General features: G+C 36.7%; 1 protein-coding gene and 1 pseudogene across 2 annotated transcripts; both read right to left on the reverse strand.

Moving 5' to 3' along the window:
* Window positions 1-11,458: 11,458 nt before the first annotated feature.
* LOC127972713 (zona pellucida-like domain-containing protein 1) lies at window positions 11,459-16,595 on the reverse strand. Of its 2 annotated transcripts, XM_052576442.1 has the most exons (10): window positions 15,367-16,595; window positions 15,035-15,255; window positions 14,573-14,757; window positions 13,849-13,921; window positions 13,652-13,749; window positions 13,493-13,573; window positions 12,767-12,935; window positions 12,543-12,651; window positions 12,422-12,442; window positions 11,464-12,334 (listed from the first exon to the last, which is right to left on the reverse strand). In XM_052576442.1, the coding sequence occupies exons 1-10, from the start codon at window positions 15,458-15,460 to the stop codon at window positions 12,195-12,197; spliced, it is 1,191 nt and encodes a 396-aa protein (XP_052432402.1). In that variant the 5' UTR covers window positions 15,461-16,595; the 3' UTR covers window positions 11,464-12,194. The 2 variants fall into 2 exon arrangements, with proteins under 2 accessions (XP_052432401.1, XP_052432402.1); XM_052576441.1 differs by having other exon boundaries at window positions 11,459-12,334; window positions 13,652-13,921.
* Window positions 16,596-17,815: 1,220 nt separating this feature from the next.
* LOC127972714 (zona pellucida-like domain-containing protein 1) lies at window positions 17,816-23,673 on the reverse strand (annotated as a pseudogene).
* Between the last annotated feature and the right edge of the window lie 1,354 nt (window positions 23,674-25,027).

A 25,027-nucleotide genomic window follows, 5' to 3' on the forward strand; every position in this document is an offset into this window, starting at 1 on the left:
GTGGATTTCATATGAAATCCAGCTTGGAAAAATAAATACTAATTACAGGGAGAAAAACTAACAAGGTGGCTGCAACATTATATAGATTTATTTAACCTAATTCAAACACTAAACTCGCAATATAATTGGCCAAAATGTTGACTTAAAACATGTAAAAGTAATTTGCCATCCAACAGCAATTTTCTTTCCACACCCAGCAATTCTTCAAACTGACTGTGAAAATTTGAATATTGGCTCAAACAATGGAAATCGTGGAGACAGATTGGCTGAAAAACATTAGTCTAAGGATTTTTAAGCAATACCTGAGTAGCTACTATTAGTTTTATTTGTTGAAACAGTCAGTATACAGCTTTTAACAGAAATGTTTTGAAATCAAAAAGTTCTGAAAACAATTATTTCTTAATTTTATCTGAAGTCTTTAAAACTCTCTCTCTCTCTCTCTCTCTCTCTCTCTCTCTCTTTATATATATATATATTTATTATCTATTTATTTATTTTTATTATTTTATGGTTATGCAGATGTTAAGAGAACATCATATTTGATAATTTTGCATTATAATAAGATTAAAGAACAGGTAACTCTGAACATTTGTTCATAACAAGTCGAGATTCTAAGAACATTCCTTATTAGGCAGGTGTTATTTATTACTTTGTAGGTGACAAACCAACAAGTGTAACATCATTTCCAATGGCTTCACATGTCTTGACATGCTTTTTACACCTCACAGTTTTGTGTGCCTATGAGGCTGAACCAATAATATTAGCTATATGCGTACTGTTTAATTAATCAAATCATGAGCAAAACATAAAATGAGTCAAACAGGTTAAACTGGTAATGAAAGAGTCTTTAGATAAGAGAATCTCTTTCAAAGCCTTATCAAATCTGAACCTGGTACATGAAGAGACCTGAATCATTTGCATCTTTCTCCCTCCATTATTCTTCCTCCCTGTTAGCCACCAAGCCAGTTTTTCTCCTCTTTTTCATTTTATTGCCCCAATTATTTGACATCCCCCTCCACACACACACACACACACACACACACACACACACACAACTCAGTGGCAGGTGGGCTCACGGGGTGGGGTGTTCCCTCATCTCATTCGGTTTGTATTGTACTTCCTCACACCTCCTAATGGCCCGCCTGATAGATACGAGACTGAATGCATGAAGAACAAAGGCAAACCATGATGATTCTCTCTCAGAGAAAAGAGAAAGGAGAAAGGAGAGCCTATGACAGCTCAGACAGAGTTCATAAACAGGGCACTATTTTTTCATTAACATCCTTAAGTGTTTTACTGGTTAGTTTTATCACTAATATAGTAGGTCCCTTACTAATAGGAATTTTTTTATTGCATGCATTCATCTGATATTAAAGTTAGATTTTGATGTCAAAAGCATAGTTTACGAGCATGAACTTCTGCAAGGTAAAGATTTGCCTGAAGCAAATGAACAAACCCATGAAATTTTGCATTAGACAAACAAAGCCCGAAACAGTCATCACAAAGATGGGTGACACCTCAGATAGGGTGAATAAAGCTGACGAGGAGCGTTTGCTTCAAATTAGTACAAACCAACAACAATTAGATGGCAAAAAAATGTGTGAGCTTTAAATAAGATCATCTGCAATTAAAAGTGAGATAGAGGGATGCTCTCCTCCAATATGTTCAAAGGACATTCGCCCGTTCCAAAGAGTGTGAATGAGAGCCTCATTATATTGAATGCATTGGAGGGAGTGGGCCGAGAGTGGAGGATGACACTTTGACCCTGACGTAATCTACAGATCTGTGGGAGGTGTGGGTGCCCTTCATGACCTGCTCAGTGTCAGTCAATAGCCAGACCCAAATGCATGAATGCTTCATTAGTTCAGCTGTGCTTGGCAGTGAGAACACAGAAGACTGGCTTGGTCTTTTACATTTGCTTTTAATAGCACAGTGTTGCGAAGACTATTTGATTTTATTTAAGTATTTATTTTGTGAACAAATATTTTATATATAAATAATATATAATTTTTTGCATTTGCATATGAATTTATATATTTTATTTACAATTTTGATAATTGTATTTTTATTAAATTAATTAAATAAATTGACGATTTTACCCAAATGAAAAGGAACTCAAATAATGAATCTTTAGAAACGATGTCCTTTATTTATTGATTTACTTATTTACTTAAATCAGGCCTTCAAAACCCTGTTTATGAGCTTGTTTATAAAGGGAGGGATATTCAAACTGAGGTTTTTGTGACACTATTCAGGTGTAACCAGTACGTGATCATTACATCATCCTGCAGAAAATGAAAATGACCTCACAGGCCCTGAAAAGTGAAACAGATCGTCTTTATGGTCAGATAATCGTTCCTCCTTTGAGGCAGAGACATGTTAAAACAAAACAAAAAAGAGAGTCAGAATGAAGGTTACTTACCCCTCTTTCTTTGGGGCAGGGAGTTTTTGGTTCTTTTTTTCTCCTTATTTCAATGTGGTTTGAAGAATTGGAGAGCTTAAAATAATCACATTATTTCAAAGAAAGGAAAAATGACAGGTTCCTGTGGCAGTTTTATAAAATGACTTCTGTGCAATAAGCTGTTGAATTGTTCTGTTTTTATTTCTTGCTGTTGTGCTGTGAGCTCTGAGGGACTGATCCAGCACCAGATCTGGTCCAGGTGATGTACAAATCTCAAAGATTAGAGCCGACAGCCTTGGGCCGTCTTCCAGTTTCTGTGTTTTTCAGAAAGAGAGCCAGCGAGAATGACTCTCAGCCTCAGGCTTTGAATAATGTGTCTCACATGAGCACATGCTGCTTTTAGCAATGACATTTTTCAACATATTGCTTACAAAATATTTTGGTGTTTCAATGAGGAAGGAGGAAACTCAACCTGGAACAATCGGGTCGGACTGTACATGGCTTCATAACTTGAGTGAGGTTATCTAAAGCAAAAGCATGAATGTGTCTGAACCACCATTAGGGAGAGTGTGTGAATTATACAGTATTGACTTTAGAACTCATAAGGAAGGTAAAGGAGGGCCAGTAATTGTGTGTAATTTTCAGTAACTTAAGGCATTTAAGCTTCCTAATGCTTACAGGAATTAATCAATTTGTGGTCCGTAATGGTTGTGGACCATCTCGCAAGTTGTGAGAGCTTTAGCATGACCCGGCAAATGCAAAGCGTCCATTAACACAAAGCGTCAGCTGAGAGCCCCCACTTTCTCATGCTCTATATATGAGTTTATAACCCCACTTTTCCCCAGGGTTCCCTTTCCCCCTTTCTTCTCTCCTATAAAGATTGTAGCATATCAAACTGTGCCATTATAACATTTTCAATGAAGAAGGGCTTTTTATTGAACCTCTACTTGCACTACATTCATGAGGTCATTTATCATTTCTTAAGAATTTTAAAAAAGGTTGAATGATATGATGTAACATAAAACAGTTTGCACTCCTTTTGTGAAATGCTAAAGGGTAAAGAATTCGTGTTTTTATTGTTTTTTTGTGGTGAAGTAATAGATGAGAGCCTTTTATGAGAGGATTATGATGGTATGGGCATGTAAATATTTGATAACTTCTAAAAGGACCTAAGAGGCAGACCACATGTAGAGAAGCTTTGATTTCTTTGATGTTCTGATGCTAGAAAGTCATCATCCACTTGTAGTATAATCTTGACTAGTCATAATATTAACCTACATAGAGATCGCGTTCCCCGTTCATCTCAATAAATCACGTTCCCGGGGGGCTCCGCTTCAGTAGAAATTGTGTTTCAACATCGGGCCCTTAGAATCGTCCTATCCCCTTCCTCCCTATATCTAACTATTTCTTCTTCAACCAAGTTTAGCTGCAGGTAAAAGGTTATCTTTTTTAAAAGCCAGATTTTGTGAGAAAACCTCAAAGGCATTGTGTGAGGGGAGTGCTGAATCTCTGCACAGTTTGGTCCTTTTTTAAAAACCCAGACTCATTTCATAACACTCTCCAGAGCCACTAAAGCCCATTTTTGAATCATTCCAATGAAAACCTCGGATGACATATCAGTGTCCTTGATCCCACACATTTACTCTGGATAATGTTTATCACTCTTTTTGTACATCAAAGCATGCGAGAGATTTCAGATGCTCTGGTTTCCTGATAACTGGAATCCTGGAGTCTGTCAAACCAAGACCAGACGTCCAGACAAAGACCTAATATCTGAAACCGAGATCAAGATATCTGACAAAAAAACAGGCCGAGGCCCAAATAAACAATAATGCAAAGCAGTCTCAGTTGGAGGCTGTCGTTGTTGTTGTTGTTCTTTGATTAGCATCCATTTTTTTAGTGACGGAAACCAAGACCTACACAAAAGGGACAACAAGCCCACTGATCACAAAGATCTAGACATGAGAACCTCAGTAGTTATACTACTTTGTAATGAAATGTTTAACCACCATTTAGAGGCTCATAGGACAATAACAGGGTGTGGCTAAGCTAATAAAAACAAGCAGAAAACACTATTACTGTTGGGAGAGGGTGCAATACCCATTATCCCACATGCATTTTACCACAATAAATGCAAAGCACTGAAAACCAAGATAAAAAGGCCTGAAATGCATTATTAAGTAGCTTTAGTCATAACACAAATAAAACGAGCATCTACAGAGGAAGCGAAGAAGCTACTTGTCAAAGAGCATGTTGTTCCTGTTTAATGGCATGGATTTCATCATGGTGGGAGGTTTAAGAATTTCTTAGAAAATATGTGTGCTATGAGTTTCCTCCCGTTCAATTAGCAAGATGCAGAACAAAGTCAAAAAAATATGAAAAATGATAAGAGGTTAAAGGCTACATTTTTACTCTTTATGATAACACTGGAATTTTCTTTATGCTTTAAGTTGCAGTGAGACACAAACTGAGCAGAGCGGAGACTGTGGAGGATCTGAGGATGTACAATACACAGTTATTTACTGAAAAAAAAAAAAACTATAAATTTATTGGATGAAAAACTTAACAGAAAAATTAGAAGTGTTGCCTAAAATAACGGAAAATAAATTAAAGCTATAAATATTTAAATAATATTAAAAGCGAATTCAAATTATTGTATTATTATAGTGAAACATGTCACATTATGTAATATACAATATTAATAAAAATATAAAAGAGTATAGAAATAACACTGCATTCAACTTGGTAGGAAGCATAGCATGAAAAATGTAGTAAAGATTAAAGGAAGATGCAGATGTTAGTTCTGCCGAGCATGTTTGGTCCTGTTGGGTTTGTAAATCTTTGCACGTCTCTGTTGTGGAACTATGGAAGTCTGTTTGAGATCCTGTCATGCCATTGACTGAATTTCACAAGCCCTTCGGCAGATTTTCAGACAAAAAAACATCGCTTTGCGCTTTTCAGACATGGTCACATTCCAAGCGGGGTCAAACCACTCCATATTTCCAAACCCCAAACACATCCGCAGCCAAAAAGATCTGCCCAGACATCATCACAATTGTCACTTGTCAGTCACGAAACACTCAGAGAGTCTCTTACAAACATCATCATTATTAGATAGCTTGCATATGTCCATCCAGACAGACAATTTCCTCTTGCAGAATGTATATGTATCTAAATCTTTGAAACTACAAACAGAGGGAAACCTACAGCGTCTGAAAGAAACTCAGTAATATGGAGCACATATTCTTACTGAATACCCTGGACAATACTGGTGTTTGTATTCTGAACTGAAATGTCTTTGCGTCTCTTGAGGCTATAAATCTTTAATGAAGAGGTTGTCTCTGACTCAAAGTGCTCAGATCCCTTCAGTCTTCACAATAAAAGAATGTCTAAGCCGCTTTGTGAACCGGTAAGACTTGTATTGAGTGACTCACAATGACTGCATGAGTTACTGCTTAGAAACATGTATCCGTTTGAGCATTGTGACTAATTTAATGTACGAAAAATGTGATGTTCCAGTAAAAAGAGGTCAGCTGGGTGTAGGCCACATTTGCATGAAGACAGTTCTACATTTAGATTTGTTCAGAAATGTACAGTCTGTCATTATTTATTCACCCTCATGTCATTCCAAGTCATGTCAAATCACATTTATTTATATAGCATTGCAGGTTGTTTCAAAGCAGCATTATGGTAAGGAAATAGCAGTATAAATGATGCAAATTAATACAATTTCAGATATGAAGCATCTCTAACCTTTCGTCTAAAACAAATTAATCAGAGTTCACTCAAATGTACTCAGTTGCTCACCAATGGATCATCTGCAGTGAATGGGTGCCGTCAGAATGAGAGTGCAAACAGCTGATAAAAACATCATAGTAATCCACAAGTAATCAACACCACTCCAGTCAACCAATTAACATCTTATGAAAAGCTGGATGTTTGTAACAAACAAATACATCAATAAGTTATTTTGACTTTAAATGAGTTCATATATAGCTTTCCCAAGTGAAAAAGTGAATCAGGAGAGAAATCTGCATAGATCAAGTGACCGTTCAAGTGAAAATCAGTTATAAACATAAACGTATGTCGGTGGACCTTTTCATGACGGTTTAATGTTAAAACGCCATAATGATGGATTAATTTATTACAAATATGCAGCTTTTCACTTCACAAGACATTAATTGATGGAATGGAGTTGTACAAATTGCTAAAAAAGCAGTTTGGATTCTCATTCTGACGGCACCCATTCACTGCAAGATGATCCATTGGTGAGCAAGAGATGTCATGCTAAATTTCTCCAAATCTGGTCCTATGAAGAAACAAACAAATATTACAAATATACTTTTATTTTTGGGGGGGTGAACTATTCCTTTAAAGTCAAAGTTAAGAACACCATGAAATTAAATGATGACATCATTTTTATTTAAACATTTGTTTTCTCCAACACATCAAGAGCTTTTAAGTTTTATCCATTTGGTTAAATCTCATTCAGCATATACAGTTTTATGCTGACATGACGTGTTATGTGTGAGGAGCATTTTCACAAATCATCTGGGTCACCACAATACAAATTGACATTTGCCCTCTTTCCCAATCACTCAGTGATTCAGAGGCCAGACCTTCGCTCGGTCTGAAGCAGAGAACATAACATATCCTATGCATAATGCAGCACTTTTTACATCATAGCACAGGCTGCTGGCAGCTGCATTGTGTCTCGGGTCTCTGTAATGAATTATGAAAGATGTGCAGCTCCTCTACAGCTGGAGCAGGTCGGGAGACGTGTGTCCGGAGCTGGTCTGCTCTCAACAGGGGGTCTTGCTGGATGCACTCAACCGTCCCATCCCTATACTGCATGCATGGTCTGGCGCTTCTGTCCTGGTCTCTCCTGTACATCTGGGTCAGGGGGTGTAAATGGCACTGCATTCCACTGGTCCAGTTTGTCCTGCTGAAGCTACACCCTGATGGTGTCCAAAATCAGAGGAATCTAAGATCAAAACAAAAGAAAAAGGCTGATTGCCGAAAAGTCGGTGTGGCATTTCCTGTCTAAAGACCCATTTCTACACTAACGATAAACATGATTTCATGTTTCAATCATGGGAGTGTCTATAGAGTTACACAACTCCTTGATGAAAACCAGTTTTTCTTAGCTTTGAATATTTATTCTTCTCAGTTGTTTTGCATTATCTATTTGTAACTGCAATACTTAAAAAAGACGTTTGATTAGAAAAAAAACCTGGTTCATTTTTAATGTTTTAAAAAGTCTTTCTCCATGAAAAGGTACATTTTTATACACATGCAGAGTCACATAAATGCATTACATAAATATTACAATTGCTGAAATTATACTACCATTAAAAAAGATTGGGGTGAGTAAGATTGTATTTTTTCACAAGGGAATTAATGTTTTTTGTTCAGCATGGATGGATTAAATAGATCAAAAGTGACAGTAATGTCATTTATAATGTTACAAAATATTTTAATTTCAAATAAATGCAGTTTTTAAACTTTATACTATTATAGAATTATATTTCTGAAAAATTTTTATAATTCTTTCCACAATATTATGAGGCAACAACTGTTTTCAACATTGATGATAATAATAAATTAGCAACACATCAGCGTATTATAATTATTTCTGATTCATCATGTGACACATAAGACTGGTATATATTTAATACTCATAAAACATTAAAATAGTAAAAAAAATAATAATTAAATGCTTAAAGGGGGGTGAAATGCTCGTTTTCACTCAATATCCTGTTAATCTTGAGTACCTATAGAGTAGTACTGCATCCTTCATAACTCCAAAAAGTCTTTAGTTTTATTATATTCATAAGAGAAAGATAGTCTGTACCGATTTTTCCCGGAAAAACACGAGCGCCTGGAGGCGTGACGTGTGGGCGGAGCTAAAGAATCACGAGCGCCAGTAGGCTTTTGCGTTGAGAGCGTTTGGAAGCTGTGACATTACTGTGAGGAAAAAACCATCATCCAAAACAAACCATGGCTAACAGTCATATTCAGCCGTTTATTTATGATCCAGAATCAGATCCCGAGGCTGAAACTGAACGAGAGCAGTAGCAGCAACGACTCGCTCCGAGCGTGGCTCGAACCCGGGTCTCCGGCATGGGAAGGGACGCACTAACAAGGAGGCAGAAATATTTTAAGCAGTTTTACTCACCGCCTGCGCTTCCAACACACGATCGTGACCCTTTTTCGTTGGGATTGCATCATCCTTAAGAAATAAACGATATGCAAATCCGTCGTCAAACTGGGCCTTGTTTGTAAAACAAGCATCTTTGAAATGCAGGGAACAAACACAAACACTTGCACAACTCCTTCAAACGTACAACTTAATTTTTGAAACGTTGTCCATGTTTAGCATGGGAATCCAACTCTTTAACAGTGTAAAAAACTCAGTATGCATGAAATAGCATCCCCCCCCCCTTTAATATATCTTAACAATATTACAATATATTTAAATCAAATAAATGCAGAAAAAAATCTTACTGATCACAGTAGTGAATGGTAATGTCATAAAATTAATGTTTTAAGCCTGACATTATAAATATATATGTATATGCATTGAGGAACTTGTCATGACAACAACAAAAAGGCTGCTGTTCTCTCAAAATCTAAAGCAAAAGCTATGTTGGTATATGGTATGGTAAGAAAAAATGGTTAAAAAAACATCCAAGTGTTTAAAGAGCCGGTAAACTTTTGATACCATCAGCACTGGTTTCTCAAACAGATTTTAAATTAAAGGCTGTTTTCAGAGGGTACTCTTCATTCACATTGTTATTTAGTCTAGGTCTCTTTGCCTGGGGATTTGGCCCTTAATTTTTTGTTTGGTTAAACAATATGAGTTAATTTTCCAGCAGCTGATTTTTTTCATTTCTTCATACTCAGAACAAAACAATTGCCATTATCTTGCAAAAAAACAAAAACAACAAAAAACAAGCTTAAACCAACATCATAGCAATATTGCACAGTATCTAATAGACTGAGTGTTTCATTCACTGCTAATGTTTTACCCACAGTCTCCAGAGACAGACAGAGGCAGAAAGGCCCATCTGTCTAGATATGGTACAGTGCATCAATGTTTCATGATTCCTTTCCTGTCTGGTAATTTCTTGCAAACTCCATCTCCCAAAATGACACTACTTGTCTATTTTAAATATATCTTCTCCATTAATTAGCTTAACCCTGCCATGCAATTTAACATTACATGAAATTGCATCATAGAGAATTCCATTACGACACAATAAATCACCGCTCACATGTTACTTTTGCCATTGCAATTAGCACATTGAGTTGCAATTGAAATGAAGTCATCGTTCTCTCTAACTAATAAGGTCGCCTGCATCCTCTGAAGATCCTCTGCATGGCCTCATCTCACCAGATGAGATCGTTTCTCAGGTATTGCTCCTCATGACAACCTCACATAAAATTTGAGATTTACCCACTGTAGGGCTGGCATATTTACTTCTCATATCCCACTGTGACTGTCCCTCCTCATATTGTATTAATGTCCTCATCACCATATAATGAAAGTCATTTTTCTATGTATTTATCATGACCTAGTTAGCAGCATGTAAATTTTTAATTTGCATTAGCTCTGACATTATATTAAGACATCCTTAATATCACTCTAATATATCTGACTGTACTAACTGTGAATTAATTTGAGGGGATATGCTGCATGATATGAACAAACAGGCTAATTTACCTGTTTATTCAGAGTGAATAGAGAGTTTGTGTACTGGTACAACACAGCAGGACATATGATTCAACTGCATTAGGATATGGCTAAAGTGCTTTCATCTGAAGCCAGTGCTATGCTTACACAGGCACCAATTATCAAACAATACTCCTCGCTAACAAAATAATCTGAAAAGGAAATCACCCAAGCATTTTCCAGTTGCATAAATATTGTCAAATTTGTAATAAGAACTGAAAATAAGATGAAGAGATTTTAGTTATGTTACTCAATATCCTACATATAATCTGAGGGTCTACCATAATCATTTTGACAGACCCTAGCACAGTTTATCTAAACGCTGCAATACCCTATGCCTATACTCTTGACATTTTGTATTTATTTGCAAAATGCAGTTCTATAATCAATTAATAAATTATACGAGTTTTTAGCCTTGTATTAGGCTCCTATTGTTAGCATAGGCTACTACAATTCTCCACCGCAATGATTTAACTTATTTTCAACTTAAATTGTATTTAATTGAATTAAATTAAAGTGAAATTTATTGTAAATGTCCTGGCTCATTGTTTATTATTTTCTTGATTAGTAGTTTACCATAGTTATTTAGGCTTACTCGTAATACTGTTGTTGTTGTTAGTAACATATCTTGTGAGTTGTAGGCTATTCATCCATAGACTCTAAAGATTATTCACCTTTATTTACTTTTTGTTATGCTTAATAAGGGGATTTGTTTGAATGTGCGAGGCTTCCGGTGTCATCAGCTTCTAGTTGTTTTCGTTGTAGCTAATGTTATTACTTTTAATTAATTGTCGTATTCATAAAAACATTAGTTTGAAATGCAAATAGTTTACTGTGTCTCACATTCACAGAAAAGGCTTACATCCGTGACAGAGCTGGTGAGACTTCTTATCTTATCGTAGGATTCATCTTGATTCGTATGTTGGTGCGTTATCAGCTTCTTTGCTCCGAGATGATTTTTATATTTAACTGCGTGAGAAAATAGACGTTTGGCGTGAGAATGTTTAAAGTGTGGCACCGTTGTTCCACGTTGAAAATAATGTATCCAAAATAAGGATAACAGAAGAATAAATTTTTTGAATACCGTGTAACCTACTGAAACATTCAGAAACGAAATTATAGAAAGTATGTCGGCCCTATATGTACATAAAAGATAATGTAGGCTACTTTTTGAGACTCCACTTTTGTTTTGACTCTTTGAAGTGGGGCAGCAATAAATCCATAAAAAATCTCCCAAAACAGTGCGTTGTAAAATGAACTGTAAGACAGCCATAAAGAAACACTTTTGTAAGATGACTAAAACATTATTCTAGCTAATGTATCTTTTTCAAACAATGGTGAAGCTCCCCCTAGTGGTGACTGAGACAGTTCTCACAATCCTACAAGCCTTTATTAATGACATTGCATGCAACAAAAGTACAAACTCCAAAAAAAAGTTTCAATAAACAAACACCTGTCTAAATTTATCATATATTGCATATGCTGAAGCATCTGAATTAAAATAGGCATTCTTACAATCACGTTTCCAAAATGAAAGATTCATTCCTCATTAATAAGACTCAAGCTCGCTAAATCAAAGCCAGGCTCTTCATGCAGCTTTAACAACTTTTTTAAATGTTCTTTAAAAGCTGTCAATCCTAAAGCCTTAAATCCTGCTTTAATGTAGCACAGCTTGAGCAAGAATCCATTACGACAGATTGCAAAGCAGTTGTAAATAGATAAAATGTTTTATCTGCACAAATATCCTTTTAAAACCACTGTCGATACACAAGCATTGCTCCCTTTGTAATCGTCTTTCTCATACCAAATGCACTCTGTACATGTTTGCTTATAAGATAAAATGGTGTGCATTTAAATATTTGTGCCTTAAGTGTATAAGATATTATATATTAACATATATTTTTGGTTGCAATATTTGCATTTCAAATGACAATCGTGTTGTCTTCTATGCTGACAAAGCTTTTTAATTGAAAAATTCATATATTAATAAAATGGATCCCCAGTTCCCATCTTCACCAGTGCTGTTGTTCACAAAAAGAGCCATAGGATCACAGGAAGCTAACGCAGCATCTTAAGTCTTCGGTAAAATGACACGGCCATGAGGGCAGCAATGGTGCCCACAATGACGAGGACGGCCAGAGCGATGCCCAGTCCTGTAGATGCCCCATTACCACTGTCCTTCTGTGGGCTGCTCACGGCTGTACAGGGATACAAGGGACAGCATGTTATTACCAAATCTTCTGGCATTCTACTGTGAATAAATCACATTGATGAGGGACGCTTACCTTCTTCCTTAGTGCTGAGAGCTGAAAGAAAGAACAATATGCAGTTATTATTTAGCTACATTTATGTGTCTCGAAATGTTTCTATGTTATGAGAAGGATAGTGAGATGGAAAGAGCCATACGGGTTTCTGCTCTAATCCTAATCGGTCCTGAGGAGATGCGGGTGGTGTCTGAGACTCCATCTTTAATTTGCATTGTCTGTGTTTCCCGTCTTCTCCTCCTGGTGCATTGCTGAGCATTGAAAACGGATGAGGGTTAAACAATAAAGCAGGGCACGTTTATCTACTCATTCTGTCAAGACCCTTATCCTTGTAGTCTGATAGGCCGGTTTGAAAGTGTGTGTTACCTTGAACTGTGCGCAGCTGCTGGTTTCACACAGCCTGGTGATGCAGTGCAGGTAGTAGGTGGAAATGGTCTGGTTCTGCTGCTCAGTAAAGCGGAAGGCCGGGAAGCTAAAGCGAGCCTTCTGACTGTTTCCATTCTCCGACATGGTGGTAAACTGATCCTGAGAGCACCTTTAAGAAAAGAAGAGAAGGAGAATTTTTAAGTACGACCAAATGAGTTGCCATGGCTTTGTTGAGTTTACAAAAATAATTCTGTAGAGACTCTAAAACAACAAATTCAAAAGTGTTATTTAAATGATAACATTTTCATTTGAATTACATTTTTATGTTATTTTGTAAGAATAATAATAATAAAAAAATGAGACAACCAATTCATTTCCATGGTTTACTTATGTGTATTGAAAATAATTGTACAGATAAAAAAAAATAATTCAATTGATGAAATATTCTTTAAAATGATTTACTTTGTTATATTTCTTATTTATTATTCTCAGTATAAATACAGTAAATATAGAATAAATTAACTGACGAATTGCATGGCTTTGTTTTGAAAATAACCTTTCTTATTCCAATATATTCTTCTTTTTTTATTATATTAGATAAGCTATATTAATTATATTAATTATTAATTAAATTTAAATATATAAATAAGTAAAATATAAAATAAATTAGATTACATTATAAATGTTATTTTTAACATGACTTTCCCCACTTTTTTTTAGACTTACGGGACGAAGAGGTTGAAAAAGGTTGAATTTGAGGGTAAGGCTGAGATGGAGGCATAGCATCGATCCAGCAGAACACGATACCTGTAGAGGACACAATCAGTCAGTTTCTACATTAACTAATGGAGGCATATCTTAGAAGAAACATCAAATGTTACTCACTGTGAAGTCAAGTTTGCTGCGATGACTTGCACGTAGATTCTGGTTCTGAGCTCTACACCAAGAGCAGGGATGACGAGTGGAGTTGTGTAGTTTATATCCTGGAGACACAGGTCAGATATGAAGTCTTGGACACAGTATGGCACAGCATAGAAAAAGCTATAGATTTTCGAAACTTTTTTCATTAGTCGTGTATTTACTTTGAAGAGCTGCATGCTTAAAGTGCTGATGAAGCTACCATTGTTGTCAATCACTGCAATGGAGGAGGATGACCTGAAGAGGGAGGCAAAGGTTAGAGATTTCAAATGATGCACAGGAAATAATTATCCACTAGCTAAGAATGTCAACAAGCTGCTCACTCTCCACTAGTGTTCAAACTACTGTTTTGTTCATATTTAAATAGTCTCTTATGCTCACCAAAGCTGGATTTATGTCATCAAAAATACAGTAAAATAGTGACTAATAGGCTAGTGAAAATTGTCCACAATTGATATAGTTTACAATTGCATTTATTCCTGTTTTGGCGAAGCTGTATTTTCAGCATCATTGCTCCAGTCTTCAGTGTCACATGATCCTTCAGAAATTATTCTAATACACTGATTTGGTGCTAAAGAAATGGAATTCATCATCAGTGAAAACAGTTTAAAGTTTTTCTGGAAATGAGATTTTTCATACCGGATTTTTTGATGACTAGAAAGTTCAAAAGAAAAGCATTTGATCGAAATCGTATGTCTTTACACTCATTTTTTTCCAATTAAATTCATTCTCGTTGATTCAAAACGGTAAGCCAGAACATGGACCAGTCCAAAAGTTCCCTAAAACTCTGACTAGACTGAGACACTAAGACCAGGCTGGTTTAAGATTGTTTCATTATTATTATCGTTTCAGTAGAAATCATCTATTAAGAGAGTTAAATGTGCTTACACATCAACTTTTGTATTGTTGATCAGGTACTGGAGAGGATATGCACAGGAGTAAAAATAGCTCAGCTCGGCGTTGTAGGTCACTGTTCCTATTGTGGGGTCAATAGATCTGACCACCCCACTGACATTCACTGTCTGGATGTTAGAGAAGTCCGAGAAGATCCCTGTCCCTGGAGCGCTGGTGGTCTACAAATTAAGACAATGAATGAAATGAAATGGACTTAAAGAGAGAGCGTACAAAATACAGGGCAAATGGGGGGAACTAACCTTTTTATTTTATTATTATTATTTTTTTTTGTAAATACCTACTTTTCAACATGTTGAGTAACATTGACCCCTGTTGGTAACCTCGCTAGTTTGCTGGCTTGGTGCATTTCTTAGCAGGCCAAAGCTCAAGATTCTTGATTTTACTTAGAGAATACTCATTCAGTGTGAATGTGGTTTGAAATGCAGTAGTACTCACGCGGAAGATGCTGCCGCAGGCGTCTAATTGTGTTAGCGGGAAGCTGAAGCGCACGACTGGAGGATTGACTGTCGAGTCCATCGTGCCGCGACACAACGGATCATTTCTGACTTGATTCAGAATCAACAGGCTCTCGTTATATCCAGTGTAAATGACCGGGCAAACCTGGATGGCCAGATTTATAGACTGGGTCCCGCAATACACTGCAATGTCTGTGTACGCTGTAACACAAAAACAAGCTCCCTGATGTCTTTCCTTTAAAACTGATTCATTGTTTTAGTTTTAAATAGGCTAATAATTGGAGACAAAGCCATGCAGTACAACAGGCCTACCTGGACGCCTGAAGGAAGTCCCACAGTCACTAGCAGTAAGAGCCAGGTGGCCTTTAACCAGCGCACCCAAAATCAAGAGGCTGAGTAGAACCATGTCAGCTATCTGCTCTTCATCAATGTCCAAAAATGACTGTTAAATGAATCTCAGCACCCCAGAGAAGATCTCAAAGTTATCCTTGCTGTCAAAGATCCTTTATCTTCTCAAAGTCACTGCTGGATTAACTCTGATCTGCTTCTGTCTGTTATTTATATATGCATGTGTGAGTAGGAGATGTTAGTTATAGAGGACTTCCGCAGGATTGGGCCAAAACAAGGTCATTTGTCATTCAGTATGGTTGCTCGGGTTTTTAAGAACAATTCACTTTTGTGGATAAGGTACCATTACCTTGAGGCAAACCTTGAAACTTAACACCTCACCTTTAAAGTTAGACCATAAACAATGACCACTGTCTTGTAATTTAATAAAGTAAGAACAAACTGTATTGTAGAAGTACACAATATATGGGAGGTCCCGTCCTCTGTTTGGACCTATTAGTCTAAGAGGTCCGACCTCTGACCTTGCATGCCTTTAAGAAGGTTTGTTACCTTAAAATCGTGATGGTCACTGCTTGAAATCCCACGGTTTGGACACACCTGCTTTATTGATGTGATGATGATGGTCAAAGGGATTTCTTGAAGGGGTTCGTTGTGGAACACAAAAGCTATTTTGAAAAATGTCTTAAAATGCAATAGCATCTAAAACAACACTGGACTCCACTGACTTTCATTACATTTTCAAAAATCAGTTGACACATTAAACTGTTTTATAGAAGAAAGAAATTCATTTAAGGTTTGGAACGACATAAGGATGAGAAGATAATGGCAAATTATTCATTTTTTTGGGGTGAACTATCACTTTGGGACTAACAACACTTTAGTAATTCTGAAGCTTTTCGAATACTAAGGTTGCATAAAAATGCTAGAGTTTTGGATTCTTCCTTTCTTCTTATCAACAGCGAATGATGTGAAATCTGTGAAAATGAGGTACCACTGCACAGAAAACACCAATGGAATTGTAACATGAACCTGTCAGCTGAGATACCTGGGAAGGACAACACTTTTCTAATTAGGGTCAAATCAGAGTGTAGGGTGTTGGCCTTCCTCTATTGACAAGGACACAAAACCATTGAAAAAGTTACAAACCTCATCATAATATGATGCTGGCCATGACGCATTCAGTGAAATATCTTCGCAAGAGACACGCATAAGGACAAAGACATAAGAAACGAAAGGGAGATAAACAAACATTGCATCAGATTTTTCTATCTTTTTGCTCGCTGCCAAACCTGCAGTATTCTGGGATTACGTAGAGAAAGGATGCAGATTGTGAAGATCTGCAGTGGCACTGTGGCAAAAGAGTGGTTTGTCTCTGTGTTGTGTTTTCAATGTCATTTCTTGTGGCTGAATAAAAAAAGAGTGTGATTTTAGATAAATCTGGTATACAAATTAGCAATAAGTAGTGAAATGAGACATCAGTTTGAATACATTTTTATATAAAAACACTTTAAAAATGTCCATTATGTGCAGATGTCAAAATCTGTTCGGGAAAAACATCAGGTTATACATATTTACAATCTGAATAAAAAAATTATTCAGTTATTCAATGTAATAACACCATGAATGTGCATCTAAATATATTTCATTTAGATTTTAAACTATTTTATCATGCAAATTAAAAACAATTAAGAAAAATTTTCTAGGTTAACAGCAACTGTGTAATGCTGTTTAATACAATAGAAAATAATCAAAAACTACTAAATATATATATTAATTGTGTAGTTTTTTTCTGTGGTATTCAATCTTTTGCTGCCAACTACTATTTAACTAGGAATATTTTTTCATCACTTATTCTTCACACACACACACACACACACACACACACACACACACACACACACACACACACACACACACACACACAGGTTTGTTTTTGTGAAAAGTGGGGATATCCCATAGGCGTAATGGTTTTTATATTGTACAAACTGTATATTCTATAGCCCTACACCAACCCTACACCTAACCCTAACCCTCACAGGAAACGTTGTGCAATTTTACTTTCTCAAAAAAACTCATTCTCTATGATTTATAAGTGTTTTGAAAAATGGGTTATGTCCTCATTAGTCACCCTCTCCCTGTAATACCTGTATCATACCCATGTCATTATACAGTTGTTATACATATTAGTTGTGTCCTGATATTTCACAAAAACATGTACACACACACACACACATACACACACACACACACACACAACACACACACACACACACACACACACACACACACACACACACACACACACACACACACATACACACACACATATATATATATATATATATATATATATATATATATATATATATATATATATATATGTGTATATGTATGTATGTATGTATATACACACACAGTTTAAAAGATCAACAATAATCCATAAAGCTAATCATCTGCAATCTATATGTGAACAATCTACATTTAATTTCAAGACACATACTGTAGGATCACAGACCCTGATGCGGTTAACAAACTGAGGTATTTTAAAAGGCACTATTAGATTCATATAGTTCAAAAGGGAAAACTCATTTGACAAAGCTGCTCAATGGCAATTTTGTGTACAAATGTGAGAGCAGTGACCAAATATTGTTTGACGTATTTCAGTGCACTCTGGATTTGGACGTCATGGTCATCTGAAGCTGGGCTTCCAGACTCCTGTTAGACTGAAGGGCTGGGCTTCCTGAGCAGCCTGAGGGAGAGGATGAAGAGGCCCAGGCTCGTCACACCCAGCACAGCCACACCTGATATCAAGGCACTGGTTACAGCATTCAGATGCTGCGAGGATCCGCTCACTGCAGGGGCACAGAGAGGGGTGAACGGGGGTCAGCAGAGGTTGTGGGGATGAATGGAGTTGAGTGGGGTCAAAATCAGACATAGCTCTGTAAATGGGTACCACAGTTGTCATGGATCTCATCTGCAGAACCTGACATAGAGTCCATTGTTTCAGTGAAAACGGAGCTGATGTCTCACAGAATGGACACGGTGGGGTGGGGTGATAAAAACAAAAAAGCAGGCTACTTAAAGAAATATTTTACCAAGTTGTGAGTTGTTGGTTGGAGATTCATCTGCAGAAAACAAGCAAGATGTAGAGGTTTTTGTGATAAATGGTTGCATGGTTTAATACTTTCGACATTTAACTACAACAATTGCATCTCAAGCTTAAAGCAAATTCTACATTTGTTCTCACTTCAAATGCATGTACAAATTTACAAAACTACAAGAATTTTATTCTTACAGCAATAAAAGTCCATTTCAAAGGTATACAAATATATTGAATCTACTTAACATTACAGTGTTTGTGTTCCCATGCATGCACAGGTGCATTAATAATTTAATAATATTAATTTGTTTGTCTGATTTTATGGATTGCTTTTGAAATGTTTGAATTTATGTTTACTTGTTGATTTTATTCAGTACAATGTCTTAACGATTAAGTAGATTTTACTTTTATACTGTTAATAATTCAATTTACTTAACAACCAAAACTCTGTGCAACAACTTGTGAAAGTTGGATTAAAAAGTTTAGGATGGCTCTCACCGCTCCTAGTGATTATGGGCCCTGCGGTTATGACGGCATCCCCTGAGGATGAACCTGAGACAACATGTTCCTCCACAGTGTCTCTCCTCCTGCGCTTTCCACAGATCTGCCATGAATGATATTACAGTCAGTGCACTCGTTCAGTTACTACACATAAAATACTGGATAAACCCAAAAATACTTCAGCATTATACTGTTTACCGGCATTAGCATTGCGCAGTCATCAACTCGACACAGCTTTGTAATACAGTGCAGAAAGACGGTGGACATCTTTTGGTTCTTATGTTTCACAAAACGGAAAACCTCAAACGCAAAGCGGCCAGTTTGACTTTTTCCGGTCTCAAATACAGTTGTCTGTGGATCCTTGTAGCACCTATTTAAACCCCCACAAAAATAATGCCTCTTTAAACTCGAAATTTGCTGAAATCAGATAAATTGATTATCTACAGCCAGACACAACTGCAACCATGTACACACACACACACACACACACACACAATGTCCTCTAAAAGGCCTTTTTGCATTGTATAGTTGAGCAGGTAATGAGGACTCACCGAGCTAATGTGCACATAATTTCAGAAAATACTAAGTTACCCAAAGAAAAGATCGTAGCGTATCCCATCATTAGGGTTCCCAGAGGGGGTGGTGTAACAGTGATCCATCAGAACGTTCCACCTGTGGGGAAAACACAGTCATTTCTGCTAATAATGGGAGTCAAACAACAACAACAGGGGCTTAGATAACAGGGCCTCGAAAAAGTATTTACCCACGACTAGTAATGAGTTTATACTAGTAGTGAAATTATAATGACTTTAGAATATATATATAAACATATTCCTCAGTACGATATAACCCTTACCTCCTGTCCAGATTTGTAGCCCTAACTGCAGCAAACACACGAGTTTTCAAGGACAGGCCGGACATTGGTATAGAGAGCTGCTGACTGAAAGTTGAGTCCTGTAAAATATGAAACAAAGAAAATTAGCTACTATAAAGGTGGTCAATTTTAGTTTTTTTTTTGGAGTAAATATGAAATATGAAATTATTAATAAATTATTTACAAACCAAATAAAATTCTCAAACAAATTTCTAATAATAGTAATAATAATAATGCATTTTTATGTAATGACATTTCAAAGTTTACAACCATTAAGATTTATAAAGGATTAAGAATATTCCTAAAATGTACATTTTGATGTATATTTAGCTGCACATTTTTAAATAAATTTATATTTTCATTTTAATTTTATTATATGTAACTTGCTGTTACCCTTTATTTTAATGTGTCCGTGTTACACATTACATGCACTTACTATTATAATAACAATAAATTATGCATAATTACATGCAAGTAACCCTAAGGAAAACCCTAATCCTAACCCTAACCAAACCATATAGTAAATACGTGAAGTTCATTAATATTACTCAGTACTTAAAAATATAGTTACACTGTAACAATGACACCTGAAAATAAAGTGTAACCTAACCTACGAACTTTGCAAATTAATATGTAATATTAATATGTTCATATATTAATAATTAATACATATTAATATTAATTAGTATTAATATGTAATACAAATTAACATGTAATAAAAACGTGGTTCAGAAACTTTTTTATTTTTACACATCCATAATGCATTTTATTTGATGAACTACAGAGATCACTCACATTGTAAAGCACTAGACTGAGAGTGCTCAGGAAAGTGCCATTGTTGTCTTTCACTGATATTGCAGCAGACGATCTGGTAAAGAAGAATGAGATTAATTGAAGACATTATGACTGTATTCACAGCAGAACATATAAGCAAAGGACAGATTATTCTGATGAATGCAGAGTTGTAGTTGTATGTTATTACACTCACGCTGCCAGCTGGCTGCTATTGAGCAGGTACTCCAGAGGATAACTACAGCTGAATTTATACACCAGACCTGGCAGGTAGCTGATAACAGTTGGAGGGTCTAGGGTGTCAATGTAGCCTGAAATATTCCCCATCCGTACCATGGAGATATTCCCATAAGCATTAAAGCCTTGAGATGTAGAAACCTGATTAGAGAAACAAAGTTTTTTAAAAATTCATATAATCAAATTTTTTCTTTAGAATTACATATCAGTTATGTTACATAATGGAAGTTCAGCCAAAATTGAAAATTTGATGGAAATTTACTCAGGCCATCCAAAATGTAGATGAGTTTGTTTGCCTGTCATAACAGATTTGGTTTGCTCACCAATGTAACCTCTGCAGTGAATGGGTGCCGTATTGTGATGCTTTTATCAGCTGTTTGGACTCTCGTTAGACGGCACCCATTCACTGCAGAGGATCCATCTGATTAACAAATGAAGTAATGCTAAATTTGCAGTGAAAAAGCAAACTCATTTACCACTTGGATTACCTGGGAGTACATTTTCAGCAAATTTTCATTTTTGGGTGAACTATTCCTTTAACACAACTGGTGCAAGTTCCTATATTTTAGTAGTACTAAATTTTTACTATATTCATACACTATGGTTTTCCCATTAAACATGTCCAAAAACGGATACCATAGTACTTGTAAGTGAATGTATCCCTCACCTCCAGCGTGTTTCCACAGGCCTCCAGTGTGCTCAGGCTGATACTGAAGAGCACAGCTGTGGGGAAAGTGTTGTTGTTAATGAAGCCTCGGCATTGGGCGTCTTCATGACGACTGTTCAGTGCCAAGTCAGCATCGTTGTATCCAGAGTACAGCACAGGACACAGGTTAATCTTTAGTGTTATTGTCTGAACGCCACAGTATACACTGATATCTCTCTCACCTTCAGGAAAAAAATAGTTGTAAATGAGTAAATGAAACGCTTATAATATGTGTTGCAATTGGAGACAGCATTCATTACTAAACATAGGCTTATAATAAAATACCGTCCAAAAAGCTTTTTTTTTTTTTACACATTTTCTGTTGCAAATTATATTATCAGTGTGACAATATAAGTGCAAAGCTGAAATGAAATATGAATTATGAATTTCAGAATGTTTTTTTTAATGACAACAGCACTTGCGCTCCATGAACTCCAAAAGCAAGAATGTATTTGATCTTTTGGAGCTGGAGATACTACTTGATCATTTACTTCATAACAGTTACTTGTTATAAATTTTTCAATATTCTTACATTTAATTGAACAACATTTAAATTATGTTGTAAATTCCGGATTTTCCGTGCAGATTTAAAACTTTTGGACCCCACTATATATAATATTTTCATTATCTTACATAGTTATATTAAAAAAAGTTTTTATAAAAAAATGATTTTTTATGTTTTTCAAAGAAGTCTCTTATGCTCAAGAAGGCTGTTTGTAATTAAAATACATTACAGCATCATAACACCAGTCTTCAGTGTCACATGATCTTTCAGAAATCTTTCTAATATGATGATTTTTCTAGTACATATATTTAGAAATTAAAAATTATTTGATTATTTGTAAAAAGATTTTTTTTTAAAGAACAGCATTTATTTGAAATAGAATTTGTTTTAACATTGTGTCTTTACTATTACTTTTGATCAACCTACTGTGTCTTTACTGAATAGAGTATTAATTTCTTTCAAAACAAACAAACAAACAAACACACGTGAACACACACACGTTTGTTTTTGTGAAAAGTGGGTTCATCTCATAGGCGTAATGGTTTTTATACTGTACAAACTGTATATTCTATGACCCTACACCAACCCTACACTTAACCCTAACCATCACAGGAAACTTTGTGCATTTTTACTTTCTCAAAAAAACTCATTCTGTAAGATTTATAAGTATTTTGAAAATAGGGGGCACGGGTTATGTCCTCATAAGTCACCCTCTCCTTGTAATACCTGTGTCATACTCATGTCATTATGCACAGTTGTGTCCTGATATGTCACAAAAACAAGAGCACACACACACACACACACACACACACACAAATCTAGCCGACTTTTGAACTGCATTGTTTATTTGGCTCGTCTTACCAGGGAATCTGCTGTGGTGGCTTGGATCACAGTTGAATCCACTGAACTGTGTAAAAGCTAAATGAATCCCACAGAAAAGCACAAGAGGAACACACATCCACTCCATTTCAACACCTGGAAAGCAAGGAGAACACACATTTTTGCCATTTAAAAAAAATCTAAATTCAAACAATGACTGGCATAAAAGTAACCTTTTTCACTTAACAACATGGCAGTATAATAGCATAAAGTGTTGATTGAGTCTCTTACCTCAGTCTCCTGTTGCAGGTGTGCTGTGCTCCATGTGTTTCGACCCGCTGTCGCTGAGTGAATGGGCAGCCTGGCATCTGCACAGGGCCACCCGCACCACGGGCCTCTGCAGCGGCCAAAACAATGAGCCATTATCAGACGTCTTAAACAAAAAGAGCTGTCCTGGACAACATGGGAAAATCCATCACAATCTCAATGTGCTGAACAAATCTTTTTTATGGAGCCAGAAACATGAGCAGCTTTTACGATTTCCCACTCGTCTCCTCATGGCTTGGTCTGCCTCTGTCATCGCTCAATAATGTCTGAGCTCAGTGTGGGACTTGAAGGCAGAAATTATGTTTTCATCGGCAGCTGAAGTGACTAAAGGGCCTATTCTCTCAGTCAGTCCATCAGGGTTGATAGTGAGTGTGCTGCTATTGTCAATGTGGCCTCCGGTTCCTCGCACTTATCTCAACCAGAAACGCTCAGTGATCCATTCAGTGAAGCTCACAAACTGCCCAGTTTTGACATAGTAAAGTTAATACTCATACATTTACTATGCTGCCTCAAGAACATGAATCAGTCTAATATGCTCATTTGGTGCTCAAGAAACATATAATCAATGTTGAAAACAGTTGTGCTGCTTAATATTTATATGGAAACCATGATACAGTATTAAACAAAAATCTGTTTTAACATTATAAATGCCAACTTTTGATCAATTTAATGAATTCATGCTGAATAAATGAAGGATATTGTTGGAGATTGTTGGTGACTTCAGGAGAGTGCACACTCAGCATGCTCCTCTGATCATCAATGGTGTGACTGTCGGGATGATGAGCAGCACCAAGTTCCTGGGTGTGCTCATCACAGAGGACCTCTCCTGGACAGACAACACAGCAGCACTGGCTAAGAAAGCACAGCAGCATCTCTACTTCCTCCACAAACTGAGGAGAGCCAGAGCCCTGGCCCCCATCATGTGAACCTTCTACAGAGGCACCATCGAGAGTATCCTGTCGAGCTGCATCACTGTGTGGTATGGCGCCTGCAACGCATCCTGCCGAAAGACTCTTCAAAGCATAGTGAGAGCAGCTGAGAAGACCATTGGTGTCTCTCTCTCCTCCCTCCAGGACATTTATGGAACTCGTCTCACCTGCAAAGCCCTCTGCATTGCAGGTGATCCCCCACACCCGTCACACAGCTTCTTCAGTCTGCTGCCATTGGGGAGGAGATTGCAGAGTCTCCAGGCCAGGACCAGCAGACTAAATGACAGCTTCATCTATCAGGCTGTCAGGAAGCTGAACTCCCATCCAACCTTGCCCCCCCCCCCCCCTTTTACCCCATGCACCACTGAACTCTGATCCTCAGTCTCCCACCAGCTCACACAAACACTCTGTGACCTGCACCAGACACTTTGTACAACACTGGTCTGCTCACTACTTCATTCAGCATTTTTCAGCATTTTTACTGACCTCATTTAACTACTTCTTCTGTCAGTTTAAATAAAGAACTGCTCTCTGAGATGGTTGACATTTTAATCAGACTGAATAAGCTCTTTTGCACTACAGTCATTATATCTGCACTGTTTACTTCACTGTTTGCACTCTATCTGCCATGTGCCTTGTGATGCTTTACTTATCTTTCTTTTAACATGACCTATTTGTATATTTAGAATCTTGCTCTTATTAGGCTGTGTTGTAATCATATATGTTGAACTTTGGACAGGGCTACAATATAGAGCAAATGGGATCAAATGGCCCTCTTCTCCTACAATGAATACAGAATATATCCTGAAACCACTACCATATACTGTACTTCACA

This window comes from Carassius gibelio, chromosome B15, assembly GCF_023724105.1.
Source record: "Carassius gibelio isolate Cgi1373 ecotype wild population from Czech Republic chromosome B15, carGib1.2-hapl.c, whole genome shotgun sequence".
Taxonomy (NCBI): Eukaryota; Metazoa; Chordata; class Actinopteri; order Cypriniformes; family Cyprinidae; genus Carassius; species Carassius gibelio.